The sequence below is a fragment of the Notolepis coatsorum genome (assembly GCF_963971535.1).
Source record: "Notolepis coatsorum genome assembly, chromosome: 16".
NCBI classification, from domain to species: domain Eukaryota; kingdom Metazoa; phylum Chordata; class Actinopteri; order Aulopiformes; family Paralepididae; genus Notolepis; species Notolepis coatsorum.
In genome coordinates this window covers 13,424,597-13,448,275 of record NC_140180.1, presented here as the reverse complement: position 1 = coordinate 13,448,275, position 23,679 = coordinate 13,424,597, and the positions used below count along the sequence as shown (strand labels likewise).

Here is a 23,679-nt window from a genome sequence, read left to right as displayed (position 1 = left end):
GAATGTATATAGTTTCTGTTAGGATCTCTGGTAAACAGTACTGTATATTTGTATATCTTGTATGTCATAAATGTAACAGTACTGTATATCTGTATGTCATGTATGTCGTAAATGTCATGATATACATCTGTATGTCATGTATGTTGTGTATGTCATAATGTCATTATGAATTGAAAAGGGGGGACCTTGATGTAAACAAGACGAAAGTCTTTCTCTGGTCTGCATCCCCTTTAACAATTGTGTGTATTGAGCCGTACTGTATTGTACCCATCTGTTAATACAATTTTCAATCAATCAATCAATCAATCAATCGGTTGGTCGGTCGGTCGGTCGGTCGGTCTCCGTGGTTACTCCTTGACGCAGAGCATGGCGTCTAGGAGGTTGTCGGTGTGTCTGGTGTGTGTGGTGGCGAAGCCGTGGCTCTTCAGGAGCAGGCTGTACTCCGTGGCGCTGCGCTGCCTGCCCTCGCTCATGCTGAGGGCCTGCAGGAGGCCGGTGCTGGGGCCTCGCCGGTCCTCGTCCAGGAAGATCTCGCTGACCAGGAGGCCGCAGCCTGAGTGAGAGGGAGGGAGTTCAGGTTATCAGTTATCTAGAGACGCAGCGACGCCTCATCTTGCATTCTGATCCGTTTGAGTGGCATGCATTGAATTATCAGTATTCATTCAAAGCTAACCCTGACTAACCATACTGTCATGCACTTGTCCTAATAAACTAACCTACACTGTAGCACTCAACACTTTAGTCAGCTAAATGACTAAATGTAAATGTAAAGCATAATGTTATGAAATTAAATATATATCGGACAGATTTAACCTCGAATTGTGGATCCGACAGTTTTAACCTCGAAGTGTGGATCTGATCGTTTTAACCTCTAAGTGTGGATCTGATCGTTTTAACCTCTAAGTGTAGATCTGATCGTTTTAACCTCTAAGTGTGGATCTGATCGTTTTAACCTCTAAGTGTGGATCTGATCGTTTTAACCTCTAAGTGTAGATCTGATCGTTTTAACCTCTAAGTGTGGATCTGATCGTTTTAACCTCTAAGTGTAGATCTGATCGTTTTAACCTCGAAGTGTGGATCTGATCGTTTTAACCTCTAAGTGTAGATCTGATCGTTTTAACCTCGAAGTGTGGATCTGACAGATTTAACCTCCAAGTGTGGATCTGACAGATTTAACCTCTAAGTGTGGATCTGACAGATTTAACCTCTAAGTGTGGATCTGACAGATTTAACCTCTAAGTGTAGATCTGATCATTTTAACCTCTAAGTGTGGATCTGATAGATGGGTATTTTACCTGGCGTGCACGCATCTGAAATTTTACTCAGCAGGGCGTGCACCTTCTCATCAGACCAGTCATGTAGAATCCTGGCCAGGATGTAGAGGTCTGCTTTAGGAAGCTCGTCTTTGAAGAAGTCTCCTGATAATAAAACCAACAGCTATTAGAATAACGTCAGTTTCAGATTATACTAAAATCAAACAGTAACATAACCAACATCTGATAGAATAAAGTCAGTTTCAGATTATACTAAGATCCAACAGTAATAAAACCCAACAGCTGATAGAATAACATCAATTTCAGATGATACTAAGATCAAACAGTAACTAACCAACATCAATTAGAATAAAGTATTCTTTATTCTAGTCTTTAGTCTACTTCTTGTAAACAACCAAATACTACCAGCATACTCAGAGCTACTTCCTGTAAACAACGTAATACTACAAGCATACTCAGAGCTACTTCCTGTAAACAACGTAATACTACCAGCATACTCAGAGCTACTTCCTGTAAACAACGTAATACTACCTGTAACTGAGGGGTACAATTCCCTGACTGTATTGATAAGTATGGTATCATTAAACCACTACCGCTTTATGTACTTTAACTACTGGCCATACAGTACACGATATCTAAATATGATGAACACTTTCCCACAATGAAATCGGGTCCACACAAAGGTAATAATCAAATATTTAATATATAGCAAAAGGTACATATAATAGTTACTATTACATTTATGATTTGAATGCACTTGTAAGGCAAATGAGTACTCGTAGGCAAATCAACACTGAATGTCCAATCTCTGGTTACGCAGGAAGCAAGTATACAACCTGGCTCTTAGGGAATTAGATCTATGGTACTCTTAATGATATAGCAGGATATTCTGGAAGGGGTCCTCCCGGTTGTAGGCCGGTAGGGGGGGTAGGAGAGCCGTCGGTAGTAGACCGTCTGGTCAACGATGTCTAGAGAGAATTCAGGTACAGAAGACAGTGCAGTAGAATCTTGATCCACAGATGAATACACCTTGGCTCTCTTGTAGGCTGTAGCTGTAGCTGTAGGTCCACAATGAAGAAGAAGCGAGGCGACCTCAGTCTGGTCTGAGCGCCGTCTCACCTTGACTCCTCTCGGGGTAAATCCAACACTCACCGGTGTTGGCGATTATCCGCTCCACAAATCAAAGTACCAAAGCAAATATATATTCCATGCCGCATAGGGCTCAGCAGTCGTCGGGTAGGTAATCCAATGTACAGGTCCACTCGGTCCTCGCCTAGAACTCCTCGGATGAAGGCGCCACGTGTGGTCTGCCCAACCTGGTTAAGACTCTAGATAACACGAGGAAGCGATGGGGATGCTGCTCACTATAGTAGGCTAAAGGGATATTCCGTGTATATGTACAAGGAATATACAAGGGATATCAAACGATATACAAATACTATTCAATATATATCCATAAATAAATATATATATTCGGTTTAATCTGATCCTTCACAACACTACCAGTATACTCAGAGCTACTTCCTGTTCCTGTAAACAACCAAATACTACCAGCATACTCAGAGCTACTTCCTGTAAACAACCACATATTACCAGCATACTCAGAGCTACTTCCTGTAAACAACCACATATTACCAGCATACTCAGAGCTACTTCCTGTAAACAACCAAATACTACCAGCATACTCAGAGCTACTTCCTGTAAACAACCACATATTACCAGCATACTCAGAGCTACTTTCTGTAAACAACGTAATACTACCAGCATACTCAGAGCTACTTCCTGTAAACAACTTAATATTACCAGCATACTCAGAGCTACTTCCTGTAAACAACGCAATACTACCAGCATACTCCGAGCTACTTCCTGTTCCTGTAAACAACCAAATACTACCAGCATACTCAGAGATACTTCCTGTAAACAACCAAATACTACCAGCATACTCAGAGCTACTTCCTGTTCCTGTAAACAACCAAATACTACCAGCATACTCAGAGCTACTTCCTGTAAACAACGCAATACTACCAGCATACTCAGAGCTACTTCCTGTAAACAACGTAATACTACCAGCATACTCAGAGCTACTTCCTGTAAACAACCAAATACTACCAGCATACTCAGAGCTACTTCCTGTTCCTGTAAACAACTTAATATTACCAGCATACTCAGAGCTACTTCCTGTAAACAACGTAATACTACCAGCATACTCAGAGCTACTTCCTGTAAACAACATAATACTACCAGCATACTCAGAGCTACTTCCTGTAAACAATGTAATACAGCAGCATTACGAGAACTCAGACACACAACTGACCTGCTACAAAGGACACTCTGGAGTGTGGGTCCAGCGGGCGGAAGTGACCGCACACCTCGATGACCGCGGGCAGGTCAAACACCGTCACGGACAGGCCAGCGTGGGCTTTGGTGAACTCGTACGCCATGGCACCAGTGCATCCTGGACAAAAGACAGATAGAAGATAAGACAAGATATTCCTTTATTGATCCCCTTGGAGGGAAATTCAGGTGTTATAGCAGCATGGGGGGGAGGGGGTGGGGGAGGTACAGGTATGGGCAGGGTAATAGTAGAAATATAGGCCATACAATTATAGTACAGATACAAATAAGCAGCGTAAACAATATAATTAACTCTGAATATACGCATAATGAGCAGGTAGGCAGTGTGATCAAAAGGTGCCTCGCTGTCTTCTCTGTCCTGGTAGTCAAGAGAGACCGTCTCATAACCAGCAGGTCACAGGGTCAATCCCTGCAACAGCCAGTGTGTCTTTTTCCTGTCAAAGTGTCCTTGAACAAGGCACTGAACCTTCAATTTCAAACTAAATAACAGATTATGCACATAAAACGCTGAAAACAACCGAAGCAACAATAGTATTTTAATGAGGCTATTATTATCATTATTATTTTGCAACAAGTTAGCCCTCTCATAAATAGCACATATAAATGAATAACTAACTTGAACTAACTTAATAGGATTGAAGTGATATTTGGCTTAAAAAATCGGTCACCTAAAAAAAAAAAAAAAAGCCTGCCGATGTGCATTGGGCCGCCGCGGCTCTCTGACACCTTATTTTCTGGGTCCCGGCCTGAAAAGTTTGGGAACCCCTGAGCTAAATGACTAAATGTAAAATGTAAAATGTAAATGCATGCGTGTCTGTAGAGAAGAATCTGAACGAGTCAAAATTCTGGATTCAATATGGGGGACCCTGATGGAAACAAGACAAACGTCTTTCTCAGGTCTGCATCCCCTTAACAATTGTATGTATTGAGCCGTACTGTATTGTACCCATTCTGCAATCTGTTAAATAAAGTTTTCATTCATTCATTCATTCATTCACTCCTACCTCCGAGGTCGCAGGCTGTTGTGAAGCAGGACAGGTCAAAGGCCATCGCCACCACACGTCCCGTGACCTGGGCGATACTGTGCATGGCCGTCATGAACCGCACTTTTACCTCGTGTCTGTTGTAGTACGCGTCCTGTATAGAAAACTACAGTATAAAACCCTTTGATTATATGTCTGTTTGAGGTACAGTACGCATCCTGGGCGGATGGAGAAAACCACAAAAGGCAGGAAAACAGTGTCTCTACCTCACAAGTTGCATTCATGTGTAAACCGACCCCGTCTGGTGTCAATGACATGATAACCTGTGAGTCTACACTGTTGGCCTTTAAAAAAGGTACTTCATCGTTCAATAAAACATTCTAAGAACCTCTTCTCCATCATCGGTGGCACAATGACGCAGCTTTGCTGACACACTGTAGTACTGTCTACAAATAGCGAGTAATGTGCTATGCATCGTCTTTGTCAGGTGATGAGCCCACCGATGGCAGCTGAGTGATTTGATAGTAGAGCTAAATGAATATCAGGTTATTCTCTCCGAGAATAGGTTGCAGATTGTTTTCAGGCAGTGTGTGTGTGTGTCGTGTGTGTGTGTGTGTGTGTGTGTGTGTGTGTGTGTGTGTGTGTGTGTGTGTGTGCATGCCTACATGACGTGATGGGAGCAGAACATTTCATCATCAGTTTATAAAATCAGGTCCTAAGTGGTGTGAAGTCAAATGTTTTCACAAACCACTAGAAGTGTGGATCTGCTCGTTTTAACCACTAGAAGTGTGGATCTGCTCGTTTTAACCACTAGAAGTGTGGATCTGCTAGTTTTAACCACTATAAGTGTGGATCTGCTCGTTTTAACCACTAGAAGTGTGGATCTGCTAGTTTTAACCACTAGAAGTGTGGATCTGCTAGTTTTAACCCCTAGAAGTGTGGATCTGATTGTTTGAACCACTAGAAGTGTGGATCTGCTAGTTTTAACCACTAGAAGTGTGGATCTGCTAGTTTTAACCACTAGAAGTGTGGATCTGCTAGTTTTAACCACTAGAAGTGTGGATCTGATTGTTTTAACCACTAGAAGTGTGGATCTGCTAGTTTTAACCACTAGAAGTGTGGATCTGATTGTTTTAACCACTAGAAGTGTGGATCTGATAGTTTTAACCTCTAGAAGTGTGGATCTGCTAGTTTTAACCTCTAGAAGTTTGGATCCGATAGCTCTTACCTCTATAAGTGTGGATCTGATAGCTCTTACCTCTATAAGTGTGGATCTGATAGCTCTTACCTCTATAAGTGTGGATCTGATAGCTCTTACCTCTATAAGTGTGGATCTGATAGCTCTTACCTCTATAAGTGTGGATCTGATAGCTCTTACCTCTATAAGTGTGGATCTGATAGTTTTAGCCTCTAGAAGTGTGGATCTGATAGTTCTAACCGTCTGATAGTTCTCAAAACGTCTGAAAGAGAACGCGTTTACAAGGTCTTTTAACATCTGGACCTGGACGCCTATTGCTTAATAACAGCGGAGCAGTGCTGCCGTTGCTTCCGCGTTTTCCCTGATTGGCTGCGACACGCCCCGCGGCAGGTGCGGCAACCGCAGAGCGGAGCGGCAGAGCTTGCGGAATTATGTAACCGCCCTAATCCTCCATGATTTTCATTCGGCGCTCAGCTCACCTGGCAGAGCAGCGGTCCTGCGGTCCGTTGTTGACGAGTTCGAATCCCATGAAATTTTTTTTTTTAACGTGATTTTTTTTTTAACGTGTATTCTTTCACCGGTTAAGGTTAGGCATGGTTAAGGTTAAGGTTAGGCATTGTTTCGGAGTTGGTTATGGTTAGAACGGTTAAGTTTAGGCGCTGTTAAGGAGCTGGTTAAGGTTAGAGTTTGTCTTAGAGAATGGCAATATTCTTTCTATGGTTAAGGTTAGGCATGGTTAAGGTTAAGGTTAAGGTTAGGCATTGTTTCGGAGTTGGTTAAGGTTAGAACGGTTAAGTTTAGGCGCTGTTAAGGAGCTGGTTAAGGTTAGAGTTTGTCTTAGAGACAGCCTATTTCCGCACTGCCGCTCTCCCGCGTTGCCGCGGTCACATGGTCAAATTGTCACATTCTTGCACTGCTCCGCTGTTAAAAAGCAACACGCAACCTGGACTGGAGTCTCCCACCTGGAACGGGTCGTTGGTCTTCTTCCCGAAGGCCTTCTCGTGCTGATTGGTTCCCTCCCTGACGGCGCTCTCCAGGTGAGAGAAGATGGGCCACACCAGCTCGTTGCAGTGCTGGATGTAACCCTGCAGGGAGAGGGGGGCGTCCGACCACAGGAAGCGCTTGGCCACGTCCGTGTTCTCGTACACCGGCTTCTGGTAGGCTGGTATGACAAGACAAGGGCTTGAGGTCAGGTTTCTACAAACTCAGCCGTTCAAACTCCAGACACTTCCCACTAGGGTTGGGCACCAAGAACGAGTTCTAATAGGAACCGGTTCCTAACTTCCGGTTCCGGAACCGTTAAGAAGATGTTTGAATTTCAATTCTACAAAATAAATATATATTTAAAAAAATATATATTACTTTGTTAATGAATACCCTAGTTACAGTACAGCAACCAAATTAAACTGTATCAAGTCAACTGACAATGTGAATAGTATGGAAAAAAATTAAGGATAAAAAAAAAAATATATATATATATATCTCCTGCGAAATAAGCTGCGACCTGTTTTGACCTGCACCTCAAAGAATCGGAATCGAGAATCGTTCAGAACACGAATCGAAATGGAGAATCGGAATCGTTCAAATCCAAACGATGCCCAACCCTACTTCCCACACTTTTGATTTCTTGATTTAAACATTTTAATGAAAGATTAACGGTACATCATGCCTCAGTCCCGAGTAGATTCACTGATTGAACATCTCGATTGTACCACAGTATTACAAGAATCCAATAAAGATAACCGTCAGCCTTCACACTATTGAGGACTAAAGGGAAGCAGGGATAATAATAATAATAATAATATCTTAAATGTATATAGCGCCTTTCAGGAGACCCAAGGCGCTTAAATGTCACCTGTTCCCCAAAATCAAGTTTGAAGGAATCCAAAGTAAAAATCGAATATGTTTTGAGTTAATTCAAACGTTTATGTATGTAATCAGAATCCTCCTTCCTCCGCCGGCAGCCTCATGCCTTCCCATAATCACGTTGCGTATTTCCCGCTCTAAAGGGTGGACGACGTGGAGGTCAGAGGTCAGACTAACTTCTCTCCTGGCTGTCCAGCAGACCCAGAGACACGCAGGCTTCGAGCAGACGCTCTGTCCCCCTCACGGAGGCTCTGATCTCCTGGGCCACCTCCACCGCCTCCAGCCCCGGGCGGCTCTGCAGCACGTCAAACACCCGCATCTTAGACGCCGTGAACAACGCCTGGACGGCGGAGGGAGTACAGATAAAGCAGAGAGATACAGATAAAGCAGAGAGATACAGTACTGATACAGATACAGATACAGATGATACACATGACCTCCCGGCAGTGAAACTTCACCTTGGAGGCCACAGGCCAGTCCTGCCCCCCTGTGCTGCTATGACACCTGACTTTCCCCAAGGGGATCAATAAAGGAATAACGTATCTCATCTTAGCAGCATAACTCTACCTTGGGAGGCCAGTCCGACCACAGTAGCTCCCAGCAGCATAACTCTACCTTGGAGGCCAGTCCGACCACAGTAGCTCCTAGCAGCATAACTCTACCCTGGAGGCCAGTCCGACCACAGTAGCTCCCAGCAGTATAACTCTACCTTGGAGGCCAGTCAGACCACAGTAGCTCCTAGCAGCATAACTCTACCTTTGGAGGCCAGTCCGACCACAGTAGCTCCCAGCAGCATAACTCTACCCTGGAGGCCAGTCCGACCACTGTAGCTCCCAGCAGCATAACTCTACCTTGGAGGCCAGTCCGACCACAGTAGCTCCCAGTAGTATAACTCTACCTTGGGAGGCCAGTCCGACCACAGTAGCTCCCAGCAGCATAACTCTACCTTGGAGGCCAGTCCGACCACTGTAGCTCCTAGCAGCATAACTCTACCTTGGGAGGCCAGTCCGACCACTGTAGCTCCTAGCAGCATAACTCTACCTTGGGAGGCCAGTCCGACCACTGTAGCTCCTAGCAGCATAACTCTACCTTGGGAGGCCAGTCCGACCACTGTAGCTCCTAGCAGCATAACTCTACCTTGGGAGGCCAGTCCGACCACAGTAGCTCCTAGCAGCATAACTCTACCTTGGAGGCCAGTCCGACCACAGTAGCTCCTAGCAGCATAACTCTACCTTGGAGGCCAGTCCGACCACAGTGGCTCCTAGCAGCATAACTCTACCTTGGAGGCCAGTCCGACCACTGTAGCTCCTAGCAGCATAACTCTACCTTTGGAGGCCAGTCCGACCACTGTAGCTCCTAGCAGCATAACTCTACCCTGGAGGCCAGTCCGACCATTGTAGCTCCTAGCAGCATAACTCTACCCTGGAGGCCAGTCCGACCACTGTAGCTCCCAGCAGCATAACACTACCTTGGAGGCCAGTCCGACCACAGTAGCTCCCAGCAGCATAACTCTACCTTGGAGGCCAGTCCGACCACAGTAGCTCCCAGCAGCATAACACTACCTTGGGAGGCCAGTCCGACCACTGTAGCTCCCAGCAGCATAACTCTACCTTGGGAGGCCAGTCCGACCACAGTAGCTCCCAGCAGCATAACTCTACCTTGGAGGCCAGTCGGACCACAGTAGCTCCCAGCAGCATAACTCTACCTTGGGAGGCCAGTCCGACCACAGTAGCTCCTAGCAGCATAACTCTACCCTGGAGGCCAGTCCGACCACAGTAGCTCCCAGCAGTATAACTCTACCTTGGTAGGCCAGTCAGACCACAGTGGCTCCTAGCAGCATAACTCTACCCTGGAGGCCAGTCCGACCACAGTAGCTCCTAGCAGCATAACTCTACCTTGGAGGCCAGTCCGACCACAGTAGCTCCCAGCAGCATAACTCTACCTTGGGAGGCCAGTCCGACCACAGTAGCTCCTAGCAGCATAACTCTACCTTGGGAGGCCAGTCCGACCACAGTAGCTCCTAGCAGCATAACTCTACCTTGGGAGGCCAGTCCGACCACAGTAGCTCCTAGCAGCATAACTCTACCTTGGGAGGTCAGTCCGACCACAGTAGCTCCCAGCAGCATAACTCTACCTTGGGAGGTCAGTCCGACCACAGTAGCTCCCAGCAGCATAACTCTACCTTGGGAGGCCAGTCCGACCACAGTAGCTCCCAGCAGCATAACTCTACCTTTGGAGGCCAGTCAGACCACAGTAGCTCCCAGCAGCATAACTCTACCCTGGAGGCCAGTCCGACCACAGTGGCTCCCAGCAGCATAACTCTACCTTGGGAGGCCAGTCCGACCACAGTGGCTCCCAGCAGCATAACTCTACCTTGGGAGGCCGGTCCGACCACAGTAGCTCCCAGCAGTATAACTCTACCTTGGAGGCCAGTCCGACCACAGTGGCTCCTAGCAGCATAACTCTACCTTGGGAGGCCAGTCCGACCACAGTGGCTCCTAGCAGCATAACTCTACCTTGGGAGGCCGGTCCGACCACAGTAGCTCCCAGCAGTATAACTCTACCTTGGAGGCCAGTCCGACCACTGTAGCTCCTAGCAGTATAACTCTACCTTGGAGGCCAGTCCAACCACTGTAGCTCCCAGCAGCATAACTCTACCTTTGGAGGCCAGTCCGACCACAGTGGCTCCTAGCAGCATAACTCTACCTTGGGAGGCCAGTCCGACCACAGTGGCTCCTAGCAGCATAACTCTACCTTGGGAGGCCAGTCCGACCACAGTAGCTCCTAGCAGCATAACTCTACCTTGGGAGGCCAGTCCGACCACAGTAGCTCCTAGCAGCATAACTCTACCTTGGGAGGCCAGTCCGACCACAGTAGCTCCTAGCAGCATAACTCTACCTTGGAGGCCAGTCCTACCACTGTAGCTCCCAGCAGCATAACTCTACCTTGGGAGGCCAGTCCGACCACAGTAGCTCCTAGCAGCATAACTCTACCTTGGAGGCTTTGAATCCATTCAGCAGTTCTGTTATTCTCCTCAGGTCATCTTTACAGTCCTCATTATCAATGTCGTCCAGCTCCAGTAGATCTTCTAGCCGATCCACAGCCGCCCTGCTGGCCACCAGTGGTAGTGTCCCATCACTGGGGTCCTGGAGGCCAGTCTCTTTAGACCAGGAACCGTCACTGGCCTGCCTTTTCACCTGGATGGAGATATTGTTTTTAAAGTTTCTTTTTCTGTATGTTTCCTGAGTCTAAGAACTAGAAATATAAACCTAGAGAGACATACCAAATATAAACCTAGAGAGACATACAAAATATAAACCTAGAGAGACATACCAAATATAAACCTAGACATACCAAATATAAACCTAGAGACAAACCAAATATAAACCTAGACAAACCAAATATAAACCTAGAGACATACCAAATATAAACCTAGACATATAAAATATAAACCTAGACATATAAAATATAAACCTAGACATATAAAATATAAACCTAGACATACCAAATATAAACCAGATACCAAATATAAACCTAGACATATAAAATATAAACATAGACATGTAAAATATAAACCTAGAGACATACCAAATATAAACCTAGAGAGACATACCAAATATAAACCTAGAGACATATAAAATATAAACCTAGAGAGACATACCAAATATAAACCAGAGATACCAAATATAAACCTAGACATATAAAATATAAACCTAGAGACATACCAAATATAAACAGAGAGAGACATATAAAATATAAACATAGAGACATACCAAATATAAACCAGAGATACCAAATATAAACCTAGAGACATAAAATATAAACCTAGAGACATATCAAATATAAACCTAGACATACCAAATATAAACCCAGAGACATATCAAATATAAACCTAGAGACATATCAAATATAAACCTAGACATAAAATATAAACCTAGACATATAAAATATAAACCTAGACATACCAAATATAAACCTAGAGACATATAAAATATAAACCTACTGTAGAGACATACCAAATAGAAACATGAAGGAAAAACATATAATGAAATTAACTAAAAGCTTATCTAGTAAAATATATTCTCATAAATTCCACTGAGTCACAAATGATTCCTGACCAGCATGGGAAGCATGTAAAAATGATTTGATACGACATCATCCATAAACCGACCTGATGGGCGGGACCGTCTGAAGGGCTGATGATGTGGGAGTGGCCATCCGCCGGGGTGTGGTGCGCCTGATTGGCGGGGGGAGGGCTGGTAGAGGTGGGGCTGGGCGGGGGGCTGCTGTGGTGGTTGGTGAGGGTGGCGCTGAGGGCGGGGCTAGCCGGGGGGCTGGGCATGGATTGGTTGGCCAGGTTGGCAGGGGGGCTGGTGAGGGTGGGCGTGGTCTGGGTGCTGCAGTGGCTCAGGCAGACCGAGGCGGAGTCCAGGAGGTCCAGGCTGGACGGGGGCCGGTTGAACAACAGGTCCAGCTGCTTGCAGAAGTGGTTGAGTGGGAAGCCGACCACGTTCAGGAAGTCCCCGTGGACATACTCCACCAGCATGCCCCCTAGCGCCTGGATACCATAGCCCCCCGCCTTGTCCCTGAGAGACACACGCAGACACAACACAGGGTATAGGGAGGTGTGGTGGTGACGTCATTGCCGTTTTTTCCGCGTTCCACCCTCTGTCCAACGCAATGTATTTCCCCATTGTCCATTTCTAAATCGTCTCGTTTAAAACAAATAAAGCATGGACATTTGCACGGTGTACCTTTCTGTGCGTATTCATCCACAATCTATAGCTCAACGTGAAAATATTCGCAATTAATCATTAAAAAAAAACCAAACCATTTCAACCAAAAATGCTTAAACAATAATGTTAGTGACAGAAGGGAACTCATTGTGTGCAAAAGTGGAAAGCTTTTCAATTTCCATGCGGCAGAATTGTTACAATAGCCGATAATCCATTTTCCCAATGATAAATCCCTATACGGGTGGACCTCAGACTACACCTCCCTATTGTAAAATGGTAAATGTAAATTGTAAGTCGCTTTGGTTACAAGTGTTGTAAGTCTCTTTGGATAAAAAGAGTCAGCTAAATGACAAAATGTAAAATGGTAAATGGTACATTTATAATATAACAGCTTTTTTATCCAAAGCGCTTTACAATTTTGTTCCTCACATTTTACCCATTCACTCACACACCGACGGCGGAGGCGACCACGCAAGGTGCCGACCTGCTCGGGATAAATTAGGGGGTTAAGTGTCTTGCTCAAGGACACTTCGACACGCTGCCCGGGAGGAGTGGGATTCAAACCGGGAACCTTACGATTACCAGACGACCACTCTACCTCCTGATCCACTGTCGCGCCCCTTGTTGTTTTAATAGAGTCATAAGGAAACCGTTTTAGGGTAGGTGCTCCTTGTATCTCCTGCTGTGTGAAGCAGAGCGTTTGTTTACATTTAGTCATTTAGCTGAACGCTTTTATCCAAAGCGACTTACAAGTTCAGTACAACAAGTCGGCAGGAAGGAAGGGTACAACTCTGGCAGCTAAGGGAGAGAAAGATTGTTCATCAAACAAGTGTCGACAGACACAACAGCTACGAATCGCTACGATTACTCAGACCCACTTGATTGATTGATTGATTGATTTAAGATTTTATTAACAGATTGCAGAATGGGTACAATACAGTACGGCTCAATACACACAATTTTTAAGGGGATGCAGACCAGAGAAAGACTTTTGTCTTGTTTACAACAGGTCCACGGAGGACGCCATAGCCCATGTGCTGCACACAGCAGCATCACACCTGGACAAGAGGCAGGGGAACTATGTGAGAATGCTGTTCATCGACTACAGCTCAGCATTCAATACCATAGTCCCCTCCAAACTCATAGCCAAGCTCAGGGACCTGGGCTTGAACTATGACCTCTGCCAGTGGGTCTTGGACTTCCTGACGGGCAGACCCCAGGTGGTAAGAGCAGGCAACTGCACCTCCTCATCCATCACGCTCAACATAGGGGCCCCCCAGGGCTGTGTTCTGAGCCCCCTCCTCTACTCCCTGTACACACATGACTGCGTAGCACAGCGGAACAACAACACCATCATCAAATTTGCTGATGACACAGTAGTGGTGGGCCTGATCTCTGCCAACGACGAAAGGGCCTACCTGGAAGTCACAGTGGTGTCAGGAGAACTGCCTCTCCCTGAACGTCAGCAAAACAAAAGAGATGATTGTGGACTTCAGGAGGTCGGGGGTCAAGGACTACAGCCCCCTCAGCATCGACGGGGCACCGGTTGAGAGAGTGAACAGTTTCAAGTACCTCGGAGCCCACATATCCGAGGATTTGACATGGACCACACACATTGACAGTGTTGTGAAGAAGGCACGACAACGCCTCTACTTCCTCAGGCGCCCAAGGATGTTCCAAGTCAGTCAGAAGATCCTTAGGAACTTCTACTCATGTACAATAGAGAGCATCCTGACTGGCAACATCACCTCCTGGTTTGGGAATAGCACTGCACAAGACCGTAGCAGACTACAAAGAGTGACACGTTCAGCCGAACGCACAATTGGAGGGGGGCTTCCCACCCTCCAGAACATTTACAACAAGCGGTGCAAGGGGAAGGCTAAGAGAATTATTAAGGACTCAAGCCACCCGAACAACTGCCTCTTTGAACTGCTGCGGTCAGGCAAGCGATACCGGAGTCTTAAGGCGAGCACAGAAAGACTCAGAAGAAGCTTCTATCCCCAGGCCATCAGGCTGCTAAACGAACAATAAACACTATGCAACAACCATCAAATGCTCACAGCACACACACCCACACGCACACACTCACTTAAACAAACAACACACTGCAGCACCCACTCTCCACACTTTAGATCACACAAACACACTTTATATTTATTGATAAAGGATTTGCACTACAACGCGTACACCTACTGTAAATTGTACCTAAATTGCACCTCATCCTATTTCTGCCTTGCACTATATAGTATTGTATATTAGTACACTACACAGTATTGTATATTATATGGTAACTCAGTTACGTCTACTCTGCATCGAACATTGTACATATGTCTATATTGAACACTGTGACCTCATTTTTTTACTTCTAATTTACATGCTATACTATGTTATTTTATTTCATACTTATCTTGTCTTGCACAGTCTCTGGAGCGTAACAGTAAGAAGCATTTTGTATAAAAGTATTCTGTACTTCTGTATGACAACTATTAAAGAAACTTGAAACATCAGGGTCCCCCACTCCTATTCAAGCTCCGGGAGGGTCATCAAGGAGAACCTGCCTATTCTCAGTCCTTGCCCCACAATGGTGGAATGAACTACCCGCCCCAGTTAGGACAGCCGAAACCCGTCCAATCTTTCGCCGTCGACTAAAGACGCACTTCAACCATTATTTGAAAATGTTTAAAGAAATACAAAAATCTAACCCTAACTAACCGTACTGTCATGCACTTGTCCTAATAAACTAACCTAGTACTGTAGCAGCACTCAACACTTTGATGAACATTGTTACTCAAGCTGATAAGAGTTGTGCCCTTCCTGACGACTTGCCGTACAGAACTTGTAAGTCGCTTTGGATAAAAGCGCTCAGCTAAATGACTAAAATGTAAACAGTGTATCGTCCAGCTGTCGTGACGGGTTCAGTCGAGTCCTTTATTCAGGTTCAGAATGAACAGGCCTGTTGCCACATGAGACAAACAAGTTACGACAAATCCTGAGGACACCCACAGCGCCAAAGTCCAGGAGGCAGCCGGTTCACAGGGTTGTTCCCACCCGGCGGGATGACCCTGACTGAGGAGCGACGCATATTAAAACACAGACGGTCAACACATATAAAACACAACTCACATGGGTTCACCGCTGTTAATGTACTCCCACAGCATCTCCTCCGACAGCTCTGCAAACTTCACCCTGGTCTCCTCGTAGAAGTCATTGCACTGGTAGTCAATCTCTCCATCTAGGGGAATAACACAGAGGTCAATCGGTGCATCTAGATGCACGCAACATACAGATTAGTCTGTCCGTCTAGAGTAGGGGTCGGCAATTAAGTTTGGCCGCCGGCCAATTTTTTTTTCTTCCAAATCCCATTATATGGCGGGGCCAGAACCAAAAACAATGGCTAATTTAATAAATTGATAGTGGGAAAATGTTTCAACTGTGACAGACCACCTTATAACAAAGATAATACATTTGTGGCAGTGGCAGAAAATGGATACAAATAAACGAGCTGCATAGGTGACATAATAAACTGTAAACGAGCAGTTTTTTTCTACTTTCCATTATTATATATAATACATGTTTGCACTGAACATTATACCTTTTGTTTTTTTGCCATTTTATTATAAAACCAGAGACAAGTGCCTCTCTCCATCGGTCTATCCATCCTACATTTAGGGTGACCAGATGCAAAAAGTCCAAAAGCAGGACAACAGTAAGATTTTGGTGGGACAGATAGATAATGTACATTTTTTTTATTAGAATAACATGGTCTTCACCGAATAGATAAAGGTTAAATCAAAATAAATACAAATTAAATACAGAATTATATCTCTCCACATTCATCTTGGCACTGGCAGCCGGCTTGTTACCACCTAACATCTGTTTTAAATATTCAAACTTTCAGACCAATGTTTTTTTTTTGCTTCGAAAAGAGGAACATCCTCTCAATATGTGGGACATTCGGTCAAATGGTGGGACAGTACAACCAAAAGGGGGCCACCTGGTCACCCTACCTACATTAGGCGCAACCAGTGCGTCTATCCGACGGCCTGTTCTGTGGAGCGCACTGGACTATTGAGAAACAATAGGAATTTTCCATTGGTTCCCCCAGTCCACGTGACCATTTCTAGCATTTCCATTGGCTATAGTGACAGACATACAGTAGATATATGATAAATAGATAGATACAGCGGATTAGATGCAGTCCAGAGAAAACAACCAATCTAGATATTTAAAGATTCTATTCTTTACTTCCGCACACTGCCAGATAGCCTGTGGACGACGAAGAGATACACTTTTGAGATGACAATCTCCCGATTCCGATTCCCGATTTAAAGCGAGTCTTTATCACAAACGGTTCCAAAGATATTTAATGTTTTGCAAAACATGTCTAGTGTCGCGCCCTACTTTAGAGGGTTAAAAGACCAATTGTATTTTAAATTTAGTTAATGAATGTCTCGTTGTAATTAGTATACACAAATTCAGTGTAATTGCATTGCTACTATTCACATGTGTGGTGCACTGCCGTCATATATACCGGTAAGTAAAGATACAGTTAAAATGATTGCTGGCGGGCCAATTCCGGCCCGTGGGCCACCTATTGCCGACCACTGATCTAGAGGAATAACATAGAATTTAATCTGTCCATCTAGGAGGAATAACACAGAAGTCAACACATTTGGTAGTAAATCTACACCTGGAGGTCATAGGCCATTAGGTTCATCTAACTATAACAATATATAAAAGACAGTCATTTATATTTAAGCCTAGTCTTATTCATACTGCATACAAAACCTGTAAATGCATGACTATATAATATATATATAATATAGTAATAATATATACTATCTACAGTATAATATAGTAATAGTATACTGTCTACTATATAATATATAATCTACTATATAATATACTATCTACTATGTAATATACTAATAATATAATATATATACTGTATAATATGCTATCTAATATATAATATACTAATAATTAGGGATGTCCGATATTATCGGCCGACCGATATTATCGGCCGATATCGGCAGTAAAATGTGATATCGGAAAATATCGGTATCGGTTTAAAAAAAGAAAAAAACAATAACAATATTTGTTATATATATAACCAGTGAAATGATTAGTTACCTGAAATTATTCCGTTTTTTGAGGTGGGAAACCCTGCATATATCGGTATCGGAAATTAAGAGTTGGACAATATCGGAATATCGGTATCGGTAAAAAAGCCAATATCGAGCATCCCTACTAATAATATAATATCTACTGTATAACATACCATCTACTATATAATATACTAATAATATATCTACTTTTGTACCGATAAGACCAGGAAAGAAATTATTAAAGGTAGAATCTGTAATGCTGCCAAACAGCGACCTCTGAGCAAAATAGCCCCTCTTCGTATTGCACTTTGTTTACATGTTTTGTTTTGGTCTGATGTGTGGGTTGGAGTTGAGTAGGGATAGGGGGGGGGGGATGCTATTGCTGATCACACCTCAGGCTCTGCCAAAAGGTCTGTAGAAACTCACACTATAATACCTTGCTATATACAGTATATATTGTATTATATATATATATATTGTATTTATTATCAAACTTATTTTTCTTTTGACTTACTTGCCCTCTCGTGACAGAGGACGATGGCTACTCCAGTGAACACACTGTGCTCTTTACCACTCAGCCTGGAACAGAGAAGGAGAGAGAGATATATCTTATAGGACTTACATAGGGGGGGGGGGGGGAGAGAGAGAGAGAGAGAGAGAGAGAGAGAGAGAGAGAGAGAGAGAGAGCTTATACTGTATGGAACAGTATAATGTGGAACAGAGAAATATATATTTTAGGAGATCGTATAGCACTTATATGGAACAAAGAGAGATATTGTACAGGACAGTAGAAACATTGACAAACTATGGTCTATCAGATTCAAATAGACAGTCAAACAGTACTAGTGACAGACTATGATCTAGATTCTAATAGAGGTAAACAGTACTAGTGACAGACTATGGTCTATCAGATTCTAATAGACAGTCAAACAGTACTAGTGACAGACTATGGTCTATCAGATTCTTCTAATAGACAGTCAAACAGTACTAGTGACAGACTATGATCTATCAGATTCTTCTAATAGAGGAAAACAGTACTAGTGACAGACTATGATCTATCAGATTCTAATAGAGAGGTAAACAGTACTAGTGACAGACTATAGTCTATCAGATTATAATAGAGAGTTAAACTAGTGACCTTGACAGCATCCTGTAGGCATCGTGCTTATCCACCGGTTTCTCCAGGATCAGCCCGTCCACAGTCTGAGCAAATAAAGCATAAACAATTCTGTCTAATCTTGTAAACAAACTACCGTTTTCCAGTGCTGCTAACACTAATGCCAGCTAACACTACAGCTAATGTCAGCTAACACTACAGCTAACACAAGAGCTAGCGCCACCTAACACTACAGCTAATGCCAGCTAACACTACAGCTAATGCCAGCTAACGGCCCAATTCTACCAAGCACTAGCCCAATGTGCACTGCATCACACTGAAGGGTAGACAAAGAAGGAAAGCTAACATTAACATACTGTAGCCTATAAGAGAGAACAAGAGCACGTCACCCAACACTTAGCTAGTTAACGTTTCTGTACGAGAGCATGTCACTCAACGCTTAGCTAGTTAACGTTACTGTACGAGAGCGCGTCACTCAACGCTTAGCTAGTTAACGTTACTGTATGAGAGCGGACAGGAGCATGACACTCAACACTAAGCTAGTTAACGTTACTGTACGAGAGCGGACAGGAGCATGACACTCAACACTAAGCTAGTTAACGTTTCTGTACGAGAGCACGCCACTCAACACTTAGCTAGTTAACATTACTGTACGAGAGCACGCCACTCAACACTTAGCTAGTTAACGTTACTATACGAGAGCACAACACTCAACACTTAGCTAGTTAACGTTACTGTATGAGAGCATGCCACTCAACACTTAGCTACAGTAGTTAACGTTTCTGTACAACAGCACAACACTCAACACTTAGCTAGTTAACGTTACTGTACGAGAGCGGACGACAGCACGACACTCAACACTTAGCTAGTTAACGTTACTGTATGACAGCACAACACTCAACACTTAGCTAGTTAACGTTACTGTACGAGAGCGGACAGGAGCACGTCACTCAACACTTAGCTAGTTAACGTTACACAACAACTGTCCTTTTGGTCGATTTCTTTTGCCATGGTTTAAATAAAACAACCACTGTTGAGAGCATGTTCCCTCATCAGCTGAACCTCCCACAGACTTTCGACTGCGGCATGCTTTTGTTCAGGGCAGACATTACTTTTACAAGCATCTCATTTGTCTATGCATTTTTACAGTCTATGCCTAGTGTTATGTTGACAGTCTATGCTTATAATATGCTTACTGTGGCATGGTCTAACCCCCCCCCCAATTTCATCTCCCAAATGTCTGTCTCCCTGTTCTCATCTCATCACATCCGTCATGCATGCCTGCATATAATCCTTTTTACATATCTGTAGATACTATATCTATACGTGTACATAACCTACTGTTACTAGTTACGCTGCTGGCCAGTATGACCATAGTGTCTTTATACCTGTACCACTGTACATAGTAATACTACAACTCTGTATATACTGTACATCTGATTAGCACTACACTCAGTAGTACTAATTGATGCATTTTATACCCAGTTTAATCACCTGTACATTGTATATTACTATTGCACTTTACAGTTACATTTCCACTCTGGTTGGATGCCAGACTTCTTTTCGCTGTACTGTACTGTACTTGTGCTGTATGATGACAATGCATTAGAATCTAATCTCATCAGATCTCAGTTGATCTTTTGCAGCGGTCCAGAGCAAAGTAAAGACGCGTGTAGTTATTCCTCTCACCACGATGGTGTCCGCTCCAATCACCATGTCCGGAGTCTTCAGATGTTTCTACACCAATACAGAGACAACATGCAATTTATTAAACAATGCAACACTTGATATAGAAATGTGTGATAATAGAATAGAATAGAATAGAAATACTTTATTTATCCCGAGGGAAATTCAGCACTACAGATGGATCAGTGAACAGGCAGTCAAAAACAAAAATCACGAATAGGCATAAAAATAAGAATAAAGAATAGAATACGGTCCGGAATATACATTTTGCTATGTATATACATTCTAAAATATACAGCCAAAATATAACGTCGATTTAAAAGTAAAGGTCCAGGAAGATTGTGCCAGACTGTACGGTTACCCTGTGCTCAGTGATGCAGTGAGAAAGGGTCTGTCTGTTAGTATTATAACTTTCAAATTCTAACTAACCTTCTAACCTACTAACTAACCTTCTTACGGTCCTATACTACCATGCCCTCCTCATACTATACTAATATGTATTATGTCTATGCACTCAATACTGCAGCACCCAAATTTCAGCAGTTTGATCATTGTTACTCAGCAGAAAGAGTTGTACCCTTCCTGCTGACTTGTCGTACAGAACTTGTAAGTCGCTTTGGATAAAAGCGTCAGCTAAATGACTAAATGTAAACTTATAACATTATACCAATAGTAACGTGGTATACAGTGATTGTAGCCTGGTTATAGGAATTCCAACATGGTAACAGTAGCTATAGCTCCACTCACAAAGAACATCCTCTTGGCGACCTCCAGAGCCTTCTGCCTGGCGGTCTCCACAGCGTACTCCTCAGGCCGCTTAAAGAGCCTCTTCTCCAGGGTCTCTTTAAACCAGGATGGAACCACCTCGAACCGTAAGCCCTGCGGTGGGGAGGACAGCATAGTAATAAGCATAATAATAACAACAATGGTACAAATCACAATAATAACTTTTAACTACCCATATGAGCCCCGTAGCGTGGAGAGGACATAAAGGCAGCGGAATAACAATGGTAGCTGAGCAGTTAAAACTAGGGATGCACCGATCCGATATTGATATCGGATATCGGCCCCGATATGACAGAATGTCATATCGATGTTGCCTTGCACAAATGAATGATCCCAGTCTCTTCCACACAGTGAGGCATACAGTTTATTAATTGAACAATGGGTATCGGATCGGTACTCGGTATCGGCCGATACCCAAAGCCCAGGTATCGGTATCGGGACTGTAAAAAGTCGGATCGGTGCATCCCTAGTTAAAAAACCCCCTTTGTCTCTCTTACCACATTGGTGAGGATCTCCAGTCTTCTGGGAGAGGCGCTGGCCAACACCACCAGCTTCCCGCTCAGCTTGGAGATCACCGGGTTGAGCACCATGATGCCCTGACTCTCCGTCCTCTGCGGGCACCGAGTGGCGAGAAAGTTAAACATTGAAAACGTGGCCTAGTTCCTCTCGCTCGAGAGTGACTGAGTCAGAGATGACCGGCGTCGTCGGTCTACATGCACCGTGTGTCGTTCAGATCCACAATTTCACATGCATTGCAAAGCCAGCCCATGTGACGGGACCAAACATTCAGGGAAGGACAATGGGGCCAGTCTGTGTGGCCCGTAGGAGACGTCCCACTCACTGCAGTCATATGTGCTGGTGACAGGGAGACTCAAGGCACGCATGGTAATAAACCCTCTGCCTCCTCTGTCTAGTGTTCCACCACGCTGGGAGATAGGGCTGAACAATTAAAAGGTGATGCAAGTGGTATTTTTTTTTTGTTAAAAGTGATAAATAGCTCTACATTCCAACAGCCAGGTCAGTAACATGGGTCTCTCTCAGTCGCTCTGCAGTAAACACAAAATACATTTTCTGGTATCCTTTCCCACTTCATTCAATCAGGAGAGAGAACTCCTCACTGCAAAAATGGTCTGATAAAAATAAGAAATAAAAAGTCAGCGCCTCTCACACGTCACAGATCCAGTAAATTCTGAATGGCGGGAGAGTTCTTGTCACAGCTGACCAGCAGAAACTGCACTTGGTACAGATTTCACATTTTCTCAGTGTTGGTACAACCCCACATTGCTTGAAAACAACACAAAACACTGGAAAAGGCCATTGTTACAATAGGGGACCTTTAAACGTATTTCAAGAAGTCTTGCCAAGCCAAATTTGATTACTGCACTGGTAGGTTATTTTACTTGTTTCAAGGACACATAAAACTAGTTTTTATTTCTTATTTTTGCAGTGTGGAGTTCTCTCTCCTGGTTGGATGAAGAGGGAATTTATCTGTAATTTGAATCTATTTTGTGTTTACTGCAGAGTGGAGGGACTGGGAGACCTATGTTACTGACCAGACACTATATATCAGTGATGGCGGAATGTAGAGCTATTATTTTAACATTTAAAATACCACTTACAGCACCTTTTAATCATTCAAAATGTTATCCAAATCACAATATGACCTAGTGCAATATCCAAATCGCAGGAGACATAATATATTTTTGCTCATATGTGACTCAGAATCTGATCTTTTCAATTCAGATAGGCAAGTTTTTTGCAATGTGATTGTGACCAAGACGAAAGTCTTTCTCTGGTCTGCATCCCCTTTATGTATTGAGCTGTACTGTGTACTGTACCCATTCTGCAATCTGTTAACGTTTTCAATCAATCAAACCACAGTCTGAACAGTCATGCGACTTTCATGCTACTTTTACGTCACTCTTTGGACTCTGTTTTATGTCCATCTTCTTTATTGTTCATTTGCGTATGCGTGTCAATTCAAGAGTGTGACCTGTTCACACTGGAATCTGATATTGGCCACGTTTAAAAAATGATGTGAACAGCCAAACAAGAATCAGATCTGAGCAATAAATCGAGAGGAATTGAGCTTTCAGTGTGAACGGAGCCAGGGTGTCTATACTGCTCTGTTCTCTCAGATGAGGGTCGCTGGGACTAAATGTTATCAAATAGAGGTCCTGGGCCCGTTAGTATCAATTTGTGGGTCCCTGACATAAAAAAAGGTTTGAGAAGCACGGAGTTCCTTCCTATCCTAACGTCACTGTAAAGAGTTTAGTTTTAGTTTAGTTCAGTTCATTTGACAATACATGATGAGGCGTAATCAGAGGATTACATCACAGCTTAAAATTGTCAAGGATAGCACAATAAAGTCTTGTGACTTATTTCCATTGTGGCATTTTTTGTGATGACTGTGAAGATGGCATAAGTCCAAATGGCGAGGCAGCATCTAACAATGAACAAACAATAAAAAGAAAATCATATAAACTACTGTAGACTTCAACAATAACCCAATATACAACTAAAGCAAAAAACAACAACACTACAGTAGGAACTGACAGTTACTAACAGGC

The 23,679-nt window shown here is 43.7% G+C and overlaps 2 protein-coding genes across 3 annotated transcripts in view; one reads left to right on the top strand and one right to left on the bottom strand.

The window, feature by feature from the left end:
- On the bottom strand, positions 1-21,718 carry asmtl (acetylserotonin O-methyltransferase-like). 2 transcript variants are annotated; one of them, XM_084331776.1, is made up of 14 exons: positions 21,607-21,718; positions 21,071-21,202; positions 20,327-20,374; positions 18,659-18,723; positions 18,035-18,099; positions 15,536-15,644; positions 11,848-12,262; positions 10,670-10,873; positions 7,854-8,016; positions 6,773-6,972; positions 4,634-4,778; positions 3,589-3,729; positions 1,296-1,418; positions 1-553 (listed from the first exon to the last, which is right to left on the bottom strand). In XM_084331776.1, the coding sequence occupies exons 1-14, from the start codon at positions 21,697-21,699 to the stop codon at positions 348-350; spliced, it is 2,109 nt and encodes a 702-aa protein (XP_084187902.1). In that variant the 5' UTR covers positions 21,700-21,718; the 3' UTR covers positions 1-347. The 2 variants fall into 2 exon arrangements, with proteins under 2 accessions (XP_084187902.1, XP_084187903.1); XM_084331777.1 differs by having other exon boundaries at positions 4,634-4,766.
- LOC311242885 (F-BAR and double SH3 domains protein 1-like) overlaps positions 1-23,679 on the top strand; it is a gene marked incomplete at both ends in the record, with an annotated part of 99,659 nt that overhangs the window by 23,757 nt on the left and 52,223 nt on the right. The gene's annotated exons all lie outside the window — the stretch shown is intronic.

What these genes read in the sequence shown, in the direction of transcription:
- asmtl (XM_084331776.1), bottom strand. Translation starts at nt 21,699, where the DNA reads ATGGTGCTCAACCCGGTGATCTCCAAGCTGAGCGGGAAGCTGGTGGTG. An exon ending in TGGAGATCCTCACCAATGTG is followed by an intron (nt 21,203 to 21,606) that starts GTAAGAGAGACA and finishes TCCCCACCGCAG; the next exon opens with GGCTTACGGTTCGAGGTGGT. An exon ending in TTCAGATGCGTGCACGCCAG is followed by an intron (nt 554 to 1,295) that starts GTAAAATACCCA and finishes CCTCTCACTCAG; the next exon opens with GCTGCGGCCTCCTGGTCAGC.